This window comes from Mytilus californianus, unplaced genomic scaffold (assembly GCF_021869535.1).
Source record: "Mytilus californianus isolate M0D057914Y unplaced genomic scaffold, xbMytCali1.0.p SCAF_5, whole genome shotgun sequence".
NCBI lineage: Eukaryota > Metazoa > Mollusca > Bivalvia > Mytilida > Mytilidae > Mytilus > Mytilus californianus.
Window position 1 is genome coordinate 47,138,757 of NW_026262701.1, and position 13,406 is coordinate 47,152,162.

At 33.1% G+C, this 13,406-nt stretch overlaps 1 protein-coding gene across 1 annotated transcript in view; it reads right to left on the bottom strand.

The window, feature by feature from the left end:
* LOC127702007 (uncharacterized) overlaps window positions 1–12,607 on the bottom strand; it is a 90,194-nt gene extending 77,587 nt beyond the window's left edge. Inside the window, exons 1-8 of the mRNA XM_052205985.1 lie at window positions 12,535–12,607; window positions 8,971–9,534; window positions 8,532–8,567; window positions 6,956–7,519; window positions 6,742–6,768; window positions 5,378–5,494; window positions 4,407–4,532; window positions 3,894–3,920 (exon numbers count right to left, since the gene is read on the bottom strand). Of these exons, the coding sequence (XP_052061945.1) occupies window positions 3,894–3,920; window positions 4,407–4,532; window positions 5,378–5,494; window positions 6,742–6,768; window positions 6,956–7,519; window positions 8,532–8,567; window positions 8,971–9,534; window positions 12,535–12,607 (1,534 nt within the window). The remainder of the gene's footprint in view (window positions 1–3,893; window positions 3,921–4,406; window positions 4,533–5,377; window positions 5,495–6,741; window positions 6,769–6,955; window positions 7,520–8,531; window positions 8,568–8,970; window positions 9,535–12,534) is intronic.
* Between the last annotated feature and the right edge of the window lie 799 nt (window positions 12,608–13,406).

Sequence of the window (13,406 nt, forward strand, 5' to 3'; positions counted from 1 at the left end):
AATATATAGTAAAAAAGTCATTTTTACACTGTACTTTTACTTTACAATATTGTTACTAAAAGGTATAATTTTTATTGACATTAGCTCCTGTATAATGCAGATATATCAGCTTACATTGTACATATATGTCATTATTCATCAATTTGCATATTCAAGTACAAAAGCTTTACAGACTGATTTTAGCATACGGCATGGTGCTAGTTGGAAATTAAGTGGGAAAAACAGGTCTCAACTTTCTTTAAGGTTCATGTGGACCTTTTGGCCAAAATGTAAGTGTTAATACCTCAAAATTGAATCTAAGAAGAGATACACCTGTGAATCTGGAATAGTTTCAAGACATAGCACCTGTTTTTTGAACCTACAGAAGATGCCAAAATAAACACAGTTGGGGGAAGAGGTGCACAGCAAAATAAAGTTAGTTTTAAATTTTCTAAAACATAAAATGCATTTGAATTTTATTGATCTAGGTCATGCTACATGTATGCCTTTTTTTATAAAACTATTCCATATGCACAAGTTTATATGTATATACTCAGTGTTAATTCTGAGGTGTAGAGACAACCATTTTTGGTCAAAAGGTCCACTTGAACCTTCAATTTGTTTCTTATTGAAGAGACAAATAACAGACAAAAACCATGGTAGTTTAAATCTCTGCTTTTTGACAACTTAGAGAATTTTGAGGTTCATAAATATATCTGTGATGTCAATCAGGATAGACCACTTTTTTACATTTTCGTCATTAACTTAGTGAACATATCATTTGTGAGTTTAGGGGCATCGTCACTTCCTTCCAATGTTGAGCGAGCGGTTGAAAAAATATGATGCTATATTGCACCAATTATTCGGCAAATTAAATTCTTATAATTGGTAATCAGCTTTGCTGTTATTAGGGAATTGTGAGTAAAAGTACCTACGAAACAAATATTATATCTAGTTCATCCTCCATAATGACAATCATGAAAAGACGCTTGAAGATCTTTAATAGTGCAGGGATACACCCAGGGGATCCCCTTTATCTGGTAAATGACGCAAAGGCACGCATAATTGACAAAGTTTTCCTGTGAAGAAGGACATACTCGAAAGTGGTTTATTCACATTTAATTTTCAAATGAAAATTCCATAATTCTAAGAGGGTGGTAAAGGGTTATTTTCGTGCAACGTTTTTGGCCTTTTTATTTTACGTGTTTTCGTGTTTTGACGTTTCATTTCTCGTTTTCTCATGTTTGGTTCGATGTGCGTGCTTTGTGATTCCCCTTATTTATTTTCCGTGTTTCGTGTTGGTACTTTTAATTTCTCGTGCTTCGTTTATCACGATTTTTATTTTCCGTGCAACGTTTTGAGATTTTTATTTCATGTGTTTCCGTGTTCAGACCCCCCTAATACCATCCTACGATTTTATTTCTCGTGTTTCGTTTTTCCCGATTTTTATTTTCCGTGCAACGTATTTTGCGATTTTTATTTCACGTGTTTCCGTGTTCAGACCCCCACTTTACCACCCTCTGGGCTCTTCTAAGTTCTCTCACGAATTTCATGTGATAAGATCTTATAATAATGTATGTAATGCCTACTAAAGGACCACAGATTTTAAAATTCCTTGAAAACATCAAGGAACTGTATATTTAAAATATCCAATTTCTTAGAAAACACCTGGTACTTATATATTAAGTATTAGTCCCAGATAACACCAACGAATCTTTACTCACAAATGTTTCCAATGTTTGGGTAAATGGAGGCTTCAGTGAAAGGGGAAAGAAACCGAGCAAAAAACAATTTATCCTTATCGCCTCGTTTTCATTTATATAATTAATGACCATGATTACGCATAAATTTACAAAAGACCCAGCTTATATAAGTATGACATATAGAATTATAATGAAAATTTCATACTTCTTTGTTTACATCCCCCTGTTTACACAACCACCAGTCGGATTTCAGTGCTGTATGCTATAATCTCTTCCCATTCATATATTTCATAGGAAATGTTCTTTAATTTCTATAATTTCGCATTCTAGAAATGCTTTATTGAGTACTAAATAACTTTGTGGTACCACCTCCTCAACAGAGATTATATACATTTATTAATGTAACAATATTTTCTTTTAACAATGGAGGGGATATACAAATATATATATACAATGTTTATAAATGTGGTCAGATATATGTTTAGTTGTTTATCATGGAGGGTGGTAAAGGGTTATTTTCGTGCAACGTGATCGCCGTTTTTTATTTCACGTTCAACGTGTTTTTACTTTTTTATTTAACGTTCAGTCGTGCAAGACAGGTGCCTCTTTCAACGTGTTCTGCTTATTTAATTTTACGTGCATCGTGATTTTCAAATGCTTATTTTGCGTGCTCGGTATTTTCAAATAAAATTCAAATACTTGGCAGGGATCGTCAAGAAATACTTTTTTTAAAAGCCGTAAACCATTTACATCATAAATGTGTATACTAAATCGGGAATAACAAGTAAATCAGAGAGTTTATATATACAAGAAGACAGTGACTCAGCCTCACAAAAGGTTCACAACAGTCTTTATTTTTCGTGCAACGTTCATGACAGAAATTATTTCACATTCAACGTGAAATTATGTCTTATTTCACGTTTTTTCCGTGCAAGCACCCCCCCTTTACCACCCTCTTTATGTATATGTCTTGGTAACAATCCTATAATTTTGGATTTTATACCAATAAAATATCTTATCTAGGAAAATCATAACCAATTGCTGTATGTTTCCAGCTATCAGAAATACAATCTATGACATCTTTAGACGTAAACCAAATGGGATCATTCATATTATTGGTCAAGAAAGATCAGTACACAGTTTTTACAGACAACTTAACAGTATAAGTATTTATACTGAACCCATTGACAAATAATTTCTACCATTGTTATATTACCTCCGCGATATTGCATCCAATTGATATTTTTGACATTCCAAAAAAATTACCCTCTTGTAGTTAATTTGTTCATCTGCACTACCAATCAGTATCTGCACGGAAGAACGCGAAATAAAAGTGCCATTTCACGATGAACGAACAATTAAAAATGTCTTGCATGTTGATCTTTTTACAGATTTCACGAAACACGTGAATAACGAACCTTTTTCACGGCTGCACGTGAAATAAAAATGGCAAAACACGTTGCACGAAAATAACCCTTTACCACCCTCTTAGTTTTATCCGACCTTTGTTGGTATATACAAAAATTATTTGGGATCACGTGTTTGGGATAATTTTTCAAACTATGTAAGGATTATCCTTTATAATCTAAAAGCCGAAGCGGTAAGACAGAACTTTCATCTATATATATAAACGTTGATTGTATGAAACAGGGTTGGAGGTACGCCAAATTACAAAAAAAATTCATGACATGTTTCATTATAAAACTCCACCATGCAGAATTACTACCATATTGCAAAAATTAAAAGGCTGAATTAAAGGCTCCTGACTTGAGAAAGGCATATAAAGAATGTGACAACAGCATAACATAAGAACAAACTGTAAACATCATGCAGTTGAAAATGGCTAGACTCGTTAGATTTGCAAGATCGAAGCACACACAAAAATATAACAAAAGGACAAAAGACACAATGTACCGATGTAAGATTACTTTCAGTTAATGAAAGCTATAGGTCAAAGCCATCAACAAATTATAAATAAATCATGTTCTCCCAGACCAATATGACAGACACGTAAACTCCTTAGCACTTATACATACTATAATTTCAAACAACATTTACAGTAATTGATATGTTAGAATCTATTTTCACAGAACTACGGACAATGTTTCAATTTCTTATAAGGATTTTTATAATCTCCTAGATGGACCAAGTGAAAACACTGGTATAAATTTTTACATACACCAAGATAAAAGTCATATTTTCTACACTTACAGAATCCACCTGTCACTGCTGAAGCAGCTGAAAGAAAACAAAAACAAAAATTTAGATAGCAGTCGTTCAACATTACTTAAATAATCCATGTGTTTCATGTTCGGAGAAGAAACGTCATCTCATGACATCCTATACAGTAACTACAGCCTAAATAAAGTTTTTCAGATGAGTTATAATTACAATAAAATTGGAAAGCAGTACATATTATAGATAATTTAAATAACGAACTTGCCAGTATGAACCTTCAAAAATTCCACTGCACGTTTGCCTCAAGTGTATGAAATAATTGTTCAAGTTCAAGAGCATACATATCTAACTTTTACCACAAAGGAATTGGAAATTTCTTACTCTCAGAAGTCTGATGTTTTTAGGCAAATTTTTTTACTATTTATATAATTCTAAATCCTCAATATTATTATACAAAAATATGTATATATGTAGATTTTTAAATCCGCAATACTATTATTAAAAAGTTTTTTTTTTTTTTTTTCGAAACAATTAATATGCACTTACTGCAAAATCCACAAGATTGTTTGCAGTTGTCTTGGGCCCATTGTTTGAATTGCGTACACGCGCTTTTTCCATAGCTGGCGCAATTTCCTACAGCATCTGTGCATGTTTCCGTTACAGTGTATTGGACTGAAGGTAGAGAACAATATACATTATTAAATAGCTATAATCTTCAACATTTCAATACTTTATATAAAGAATGATTTATGGATACGGTAGTCATCAAAAAGATTATTAATATAACCTCTTGCGGGGGGGGGACCATTTAATTTAGATTTAGATGTTAATTTTAATTCCGTAGTTACAAAATCTTTGATTTCATTTATTATTTGCCTTGAATTGTAATATTCGTTGTTCAGGAATTGTTTACGAGACAAAAGACAAGCAATCTTTTCTCATATGAGTGAAACATATGTCATATTTTGTTTTTAATAAACTAGAGAACTTATATGTTAATAATGTCCTTGATTTGTTTCAAGTGTATGAAATAATGGTTCAAGTTCAAGAGCATATATATATATATCTGACTTTTACCACAAAGGAATTGGAATTTTTTTAATCTCAGAAGTCTGATGTTTTTAGGCAAACCATGTTATTATATTATATAATTCTAAATCCGCAATATTACAATACAAAAATTTGTATGTAGATTTCTAAATCCGCAATACTATAATGAAAAAGTGGGTTTTTTTTCGATTTTTTTTTATATTTATTCAAAATGATATCCAAACAAACCCTATAAAAATCAATTCTCATTATTCCCTGTAGTGAGTTGATTTAAAATTAATTTGTAATAAATGTCAACAACTCAAGACGTTAATAATTCTTAGCATGGTGACAAAAAATAAATGAACAATTGAAAACATGAAAATATCTGACAATCCAGCTGAAATTGTTTACACAAAAATCACGCCATCTTTCTTAACATAAAGCCGTATTTTTTTTAAAGTCATAAGCTATTTACAATTACTTACATTTACATGTCTGACAATATGCCTGGCAATTTTCTGATGCCCATACTTTGTACTGACTGCACACGTTGGATCCATACTCGTGACAATTGTTTACTTTATCTCTGCATTCAGTTTGGTCTGGAGAAAACATTTAGATTGATGTTAATGCTTTGCTACTTTGCTCAGATACATTTGATTGGATATATTTTTACGATTTAAAGAAAATATTTTTATTCATTTTTTTTAAGAGAACATGATTTGGTATCTTTCCTCTTTCATTTATTCCCCAAATTAAATCGTATGTTTTCCACAGTGTACTTATAATATGAAGTTATTATTGTGAAATTTAAACTACTTATCTCATCAGTTGTCTACATTTTTTTTTTAAGAATCGGCATTGCTTAGATGCAAAGTTGACCCCCCCCCCCCCAAACAAACCCACAATTTAGAATATTACATTTCACGCATAAAGTAGGAGAAAACGAGCTCATGACATTCGTATCATGACTGTTATTGTATACAAACTTGATAAGAAAAGATATTGGGTAGCCATCCTTGACACAAGATCAGTAGATGCACATCAAAAAAAATACAAAACGCAAAGGAACAGCGTCTTCATCTCAAACTTACAGTGAGGCCTTCAACACGGAGCAAAAAAACTCTCACCTCACTGCAAGTTAAAAACGGCCCCTAGCACCGGTTTGAGCGGTTTATTTGTATAGCTCATTTCAGAATGAAGCAAAACATATGCACGTGCATGGGAAAAATGAACGGTAAACTGTATAATCACTTCCGATGAGTTTTTCAATTTATCCTTAGCCTAGTCACAGTATCCATTCCAAGAAAACAGAAAAGGTATCCATAACTGTTATACCAATGCCGTTTTAATTTTGTCGATTTTTATGGAATATTGCACACTATTTGTTTTTGTATGTAGTGTATGTGGAATATTGCTCGTTCTTTTTTTTCTTTTTTGTGGGGATGGGGATGGGGGTTCACGGTCTTTTGGCGATGGTGGTGACTCTTTGACTTATGTATTTTGCTTGCCTATTGGTATCTTCTTACTTTTTAATATGAAAAAGAAAAATATAATTAAGAAATTTGATGCGTCTGAAGAGCTTTTATGGATCTACCGTCATCTGGAACGCTAAAACCCCAAAAATGAAAGCCAGGGGATTTATAAATATTACCAAAAAGGGACCTAAAACGATAAAATAAATAAATCAGTCTAAAGACAACTTTGCCTAAGGGAGATTTTAACCTGTGAAGTGAAGTACATCGTTCTCTTCTAACAAAAAAAATTCTTTAGAGCTACTTTAAGTTTGGTTTTAAATAAAATGTAAGACACAAGGAACATGATATATAATAATTCTAATTTTACTTACTTGTTGAAAAGTTAATATTTGTTCGAACTGAAAAAGAAAAACATAGTATTTTCAAACTGTATAAATTCTATCCTCTTGACGTATATTTTTTTTTTATCAAATTCAAAATGTTGCTTATCCTATGTTATTAAAAAATATACAATTTAAAACTGCTATCAGAAAAGAAACTGAAAAAACTACTTTTTGAATGTGTTTGACAATTATTTAACCTTACCACCACATGCCATTGTCATGAGCTGATTAGAAATTGTTTCTAACTGGTCATAGTTGCTGACTGTGATCACGTGACTTGCTGATGGCTGATTGGCAACCCCGTTTAGTTCCTGCATGTTGACAAGACCACCGACACCGACTCCAATTAAGCCGATATTAGCAGCCCTTGCTTTGTCAGCTTCAGCGATGGCCGCGGCTGTTTCTGAAGTACCACCATCAGTTACCATAATGGCGATTCTTGGAACGTTTGATCTAGCACCTGCTGCTGGAGAGAACATCGTGGTTTTAGCAAATTCAATAGCATCGCCGGTGTTGGTTCCACCTCCCATTATCTGCATTCCGTGGATTGCTTTTAATACATCGTATCTATTGTTGTACATGCGCAGAGGGAACTCAGCCGAAGGACGGCTGCCATATTGCTCAATGCCTACATGAACACCATCCTTGCTAACATTTAATTTCGTGACGAAGTTTTTAATAAAGTTTTCTGTTTTCTCTAGATTGAGTGCACCAACTGTATTTGACGAATCTATCATAAAGACGAGGTCAGCTTTTTGTAAGCAACCTGAAAAACATAACGTGACATGTTAGCTTGTAGAGATTAATTTACAGTTACATGTAAATCAGTAGAGTATGTTGTGAGTATAAAGAATTTCAGTTATTTGCTTATGTGTTGGGAGAAAAATGAATTTATGGTACATATGGAAACAACATAGGTAATCCTTTTATCAAATGTGCATGGCTATAACAATTGTAACTATGAAAAGATTAGAAAAGGCATGGAGGCAACATTAATTCATAACCAACTAAATATTAATTAAAAACAGATTATAGAAACAACAAGAAATGCATGAAATCATAATAGAATTATCCCATTTCGTCCGTATTTTAGGACAAAACCCCTTCTAATTAACCATCGAGATGAATCCTGAAGACTACCGAAGGTCATTTGATATAAATATAGATAGACAGACATGGACGTTTTTTTGGTATAATGACGATTTTTCTAAGTCTGTTTCATTTCATGTCATATTTTATTTAAAATGTTAATCATGTTTTAACTGTGGGCCAAAGCATATAAAGGAATGGGTCTAGCTATTGGTTTCCTTGTTTCACATTTTTAATTTAACATTCTTTTTAACAACTGAACATGCTGAACACGTGCGAAAACTGTCGCCTCCTTAGTGTCAAATTAAAGTTTGCATGCATACGGACCCAAAATGAGATCGAATTATTGTCTTGCAAGCCAACAATATATCACGGAGCTATGTTTTGTAGCTTACTTTAAAAACATTGAGCCAAAATTGCTGCTTAACGGAAATTATTTTTTCAATATTCCGCTTTTATTAATGTTTGAGACAAAACACTGTAGCTAATGCCCCTTTGAGTATATACAAATATGTTTTCACTTCATGGATTGTACATTTACTACGATTTAAAATTACAAACATCTGACTTAACAGTCTGTTCGAAACGTTTCTCCAAGTTAATTATTGAAGTCAATGAGAAAAAAAAAACAAAAACAGCATACCGAGACGCATTTTATTATGGTTGACACTAAGCTTATTAAAACTTACCTGTTGATGTTGGCAGCATACTACGATCTGGTACCTCTGAAAGAGATAATGTGACTTATCATTTCGATTTTGTTGAAATAATAACGGGATAGAAACGTTTACATAGTCACACAAATGATAAGTAGAAACAGCAAGACTGAAAGGGATGGAGAAAATAAAAAATGGGAACTGAATAAATATATATATTAGAAGCAACATAACATAATCTAATTTAATTATTCAATACTAGTTATTAGAAGTAATAAACACAATTATAGCAGATATATAGATAGTGAACAACAGTGCCAATAACTGTACAAGCCCAGACTTAAAGACTTGAAAATATAAAATCTGAATTTAGCTTTTGATAAGAAAAGAAGATAATCAAACGTACACTTATGGTAAATTCATAGTTTTTCGAGTTATTGTTTCCCATTTACGACCATTATTGCCAACTTACCGTTGCATACTTTAGTTGCCAGAAGCTCTGACAAGCTGTTAAGGGAATCGAAGTTATCGGCCGTTAGGAAATAACGGGAGTCTGGATTGCTGGAGACTGATTTCAATTCATCTCTATCAAATCCACCTCCAACACCAACAGTATAGACGATAACGCCGTTATCTTTGGCGGTTTGCGCTCTTAACTTTGTTATATCCTTAGTTACTGACGGTCCATCGGTGACGAGAACCATGATATGTGGTACTCCGCTCCTGGAGCCGTGTTGTGGAGTATATGTTGTTTGTGTGACGTATTTGATAGCATCACCAGTATCTGTGTTTCCTGGTAGATACTTGATGCCAGAAATGGCATTCATAACGTCTGCTTTAGTGGCATAATTGTTCAAGAAAAACTGATTATGCACACCTGAACTAAACGTCACAGTACTAACGCGCACTTTGTCTCCACCTACATCTAAATTGTTCACTGTATTTTTAACAAAGTTTAACTGTTTTGCAAAGTTTGTTTGTCCGACTGTATCTGAGGAATCTAAAACGAATGTTACATCTGCTTTTGTTGAACATCCTGTAAAAAGATAGTTAGTACAGATAATATACTATGAGTGCGAGTTAAAATGGTTTGCCACCACCCAACCTCCACCACTTAAACGTTTAGTTTAGTTTAAGACACCCAGTTTCCTTATTTTCTTTATGACAAAACCTTGCTGTTTATAATATAGGCAGCATTTGCCAGCTAACGTTACACAGAATTAATTTTCATAACTCTATCATACCGATGTATGCATATCCTTAAAACAATGAGTATTGTTTCTCGATGTATGAAAAAAGATGAAACTATGATCTGAGACTGGCAGCACTAAACGTACATCGCAGAGAGAGGAAAAACTTACAATAATGTCTTTCACTAAAACATGCGTTATAAATGCGTAAACAATACGTTATAAATTGTATGCGTCCGAAACGCTTTTCTGGATTTACCTTCATCAGGAACGCTCAAAGCCTAATATTTGAAAGACAATGATGTACAAGAACCGAAACAGTTGAATAGCTATAATACCAAAAAGGACCTTAAAAATAGCCAAATCCATCTAAGGTCAACTTTGCCTGAGGGAGTTGAAACCTTACTTTCTAATAATTTCAAAATTTATTAACGGACAATTTTAAAAATGTTTGTTATAAATCATATCAGTACCGAAGTAATGACTACTGGACTGATGATACCATCAGGGACTGATAGTCCACCAGCAGAGGTATCTACCGTGTATACGATATACAGTTTTACTGTGTGTATTGCTGTATGTGTTTTTTTTATTCCACATTGGCCAGAGGTATAGGCGGAGGGTTGATATCTCACAAAACATGTTTAACCCCGCTGCATGTTTGCGCCTGTCCAACGTTAGGAACGTCTAGCCTTTGTTAGTCTTGTGTGTGTGTTTTTCTTTTATTTTGGTTCATTATTAACATGTTTCGGAGTTTAGTGTGGCGTCCATTTCACTGGACTATTATACGTTATTGTTTAGGGGCCAGCTGAAGCCCCCTCCCCCCCCCCCCCAAGTGCGGGATTTTCTAGCTGCTTTGAAGACCCATTGGTGGCCTTGTGCTGTTTTATGCTCTTTGGTTGGATTTTTGTATCTTTGACACATTCCCCGTTCCATTCTGAATTCTATTTTAACGACAAAACAACGTTATAAGCAGAAGAATTGATAGGTTGATACATATAAACAGTGTAGCGTCAAAGTTAAGATACATTTCGAAGAGGGTAGTCCACTGGTAATTGAGCTTGGTCAGGAAGGGGTTTGCAGAATATTGAAAACAAAGCAGAAAGTGCAGAATAAAGGGCAAAAAAATAAATAAAAAAGAATAGAGAAAAATAGTTTAAAAAAAAAGAATAGATAATAATGGGTGTTAAATTATTAAGTATAGAGAATAATGAACAAAATATAAGAATAGAGAAAAATTACCATTAACAGATAAAACAATACAAAAAATGAAGTTGAATAGATGAAAAGGAGGGGGTTAAAATATCATGAAAAAAATAGAGAAAAATCTTATGAAAAAATAAAGGATACAGAAGACGCCCACCCCGACCCTACTATATCAGCAGGTAAAGTACTTTATATACGTTCGGTCTTCAAACGATATCATATGGTATATAATAATGAAGACAAGGAGATGCGGTATATAAGTCGATACATAACAACACAACGACACAATAAACAAAAACACCTGTCACATATTGCGGTTTTCTTGACCTCTTGATTGTTGTTGTGCATTCTTATTCATTTACTTAGTGAACGACCATTTTAATTTCTGAGGGGTGCATGAGAATTATGAAAATGAATAACTTGGCCTGGTTATAACTGAAAATAAATAATTTTGCACAAGACAGGATGAAAATGAATATTCTGCAACACGAAATGCCAGAAACAAATAAAAATTAGCATGCGTGGCAACAGATGAAAATAAATTATCATTCCGGAAAAAATCGCCTCCCCCAAGAATATCAAATGGTCTTCCGCTAAGTCCCTCAGATATGCACTGTGTGATGATATTTCTACATGGAATGTCAGACATGTACATCAGACTTTCGGACTTGCAGATCATATTGGCGTTATAGTTTTTTTTAATGGTATGTCATCGTATATATCCTTTGTAAAGCATAATTATAAAGTCGTTTAAATTGAATGAAAAATTCAAAAAGTAACACAGTTTATGTACAGAAAGTAGAATTTTTATGATAATGATTTTGAATTACTTAAAATGTTTGCTAAATCGTAAACTGAGTTAAGAGGAGATGAATAGTCCATGAAGTCTTATCATTTGGCAAGAACAGCTAGAGTCACGTATGGTTACTGATAATCACATCTCTTTCGTGCTTATGTTAGGTAAGACTGAATTGGTCAGCTGTTACCTTGTCTTGTAAACACGTTCGGAATAGTTACCAGTATTGTGACAATAAGTGCTATCTATTTGTATCTTTTTAGGAGAGGGTCCTTGAATTTTGAATGGTACGAAAAGACGAAAAGTTCAACGCAAGGTTGTATACTTTATAGCTCTTTTAAAGTACATGTACCGTTTTCCTTTAAACACAATACAAAGAGAAAAAATTATAAATAAATAATTGTACGACACTAGCAGAGATATAAAACATGAAAGAATTCAAAAAAATTACATGAATACATAAAGTAGTTTCTTTTGTCTCTTATCCTTCAGATTCCATTTCAACATCGAATAAAGCAACGAGAGTGATGAAAAAACCTGAAGGCATATATTTTTTATTCTGATGAAACATTAACATTAACTTTTTCTCACTTTTCTTAGCAAAATAATGCATTCATTCATTTTAGAAATGATAACATAAGTTGAATTATATTAGAAAAAAAAAATATATATATATATAGTCTAATTGAAGATTGTGTCTTTGGTTTTCTAAAGTCTTTGATGTATTGAAGTATTCTCTTTAATTGAGGACCGAAATTTATTTGTAAAAAAAATGAAACCGAGAAAAGAACCAAAAGAAATTAGAAAAAAGCGGGAAAACCCTATAACAAACATAAGCACTGACCTGCTGCATTCGAAAGTGTCACCGTCTGATAGACGGCGACGGCGCAAAGAATCAGAGCCTTAGCGCTGTACATCCTTTGCTATACGAAAAACGAAATACTGATAGGACGGAATATACCAGTGACTTTTATAGTCTTGCTTACGTAAATATTCCCATTGGACAGTAGTTCTAAATACGGAGTTGAAGTATAGGCGATAAGAACAGGAAGGTCAGAAAGTTTAATGAATGAACACCTACGATACAATATAATTGTTGAAAATTGTATAAATAGGATTGACCATCCCAAGATATCTGTTGAATGATAAACCCGGAAACATATGCATAGCTATAAGGCCTGAGAGAAGTTTGGTAATCTCGTCTTAAGTAACGGAATAATTCTGACTTTGGCAATAAATAAACTTTTACATAATTCAGTAACAGGTAAACATAATTAGTCAAATTACTACTGCTTAAAATGATTGTGGGAGCAGAGCCATATAACACATTATAGGTCTCTGGTTGAATCAACAAAACTATTTTTGTATATATTGTCTTTAATTACCTTTAGATGGGTTTTTTTTCTTATAAAAATCCAGCTTGATATTAAGTCAGAAAAAAATCGTGTTTGTATCAAGTATTAATGGAATTCCGAATAACTAAGAAAAAAAGACGTCCAAGCAGAGCAGATAAATGACATTAGAGAGAAGATAGATATAAGAAGATGTGGTATGAGTGCCAAAGGTTTAGAGAGAAGGTTTATTATGTCGGGGTACAGTTTATAAGAGTGGCTCTTCACATATAGACAGTTCTATATCGTCCTAACTTATTCCTTCGTTTCATTGACGAAGAAACAATTTACCTACATTCACAATTCGTGTATGAGTTGTAAAATT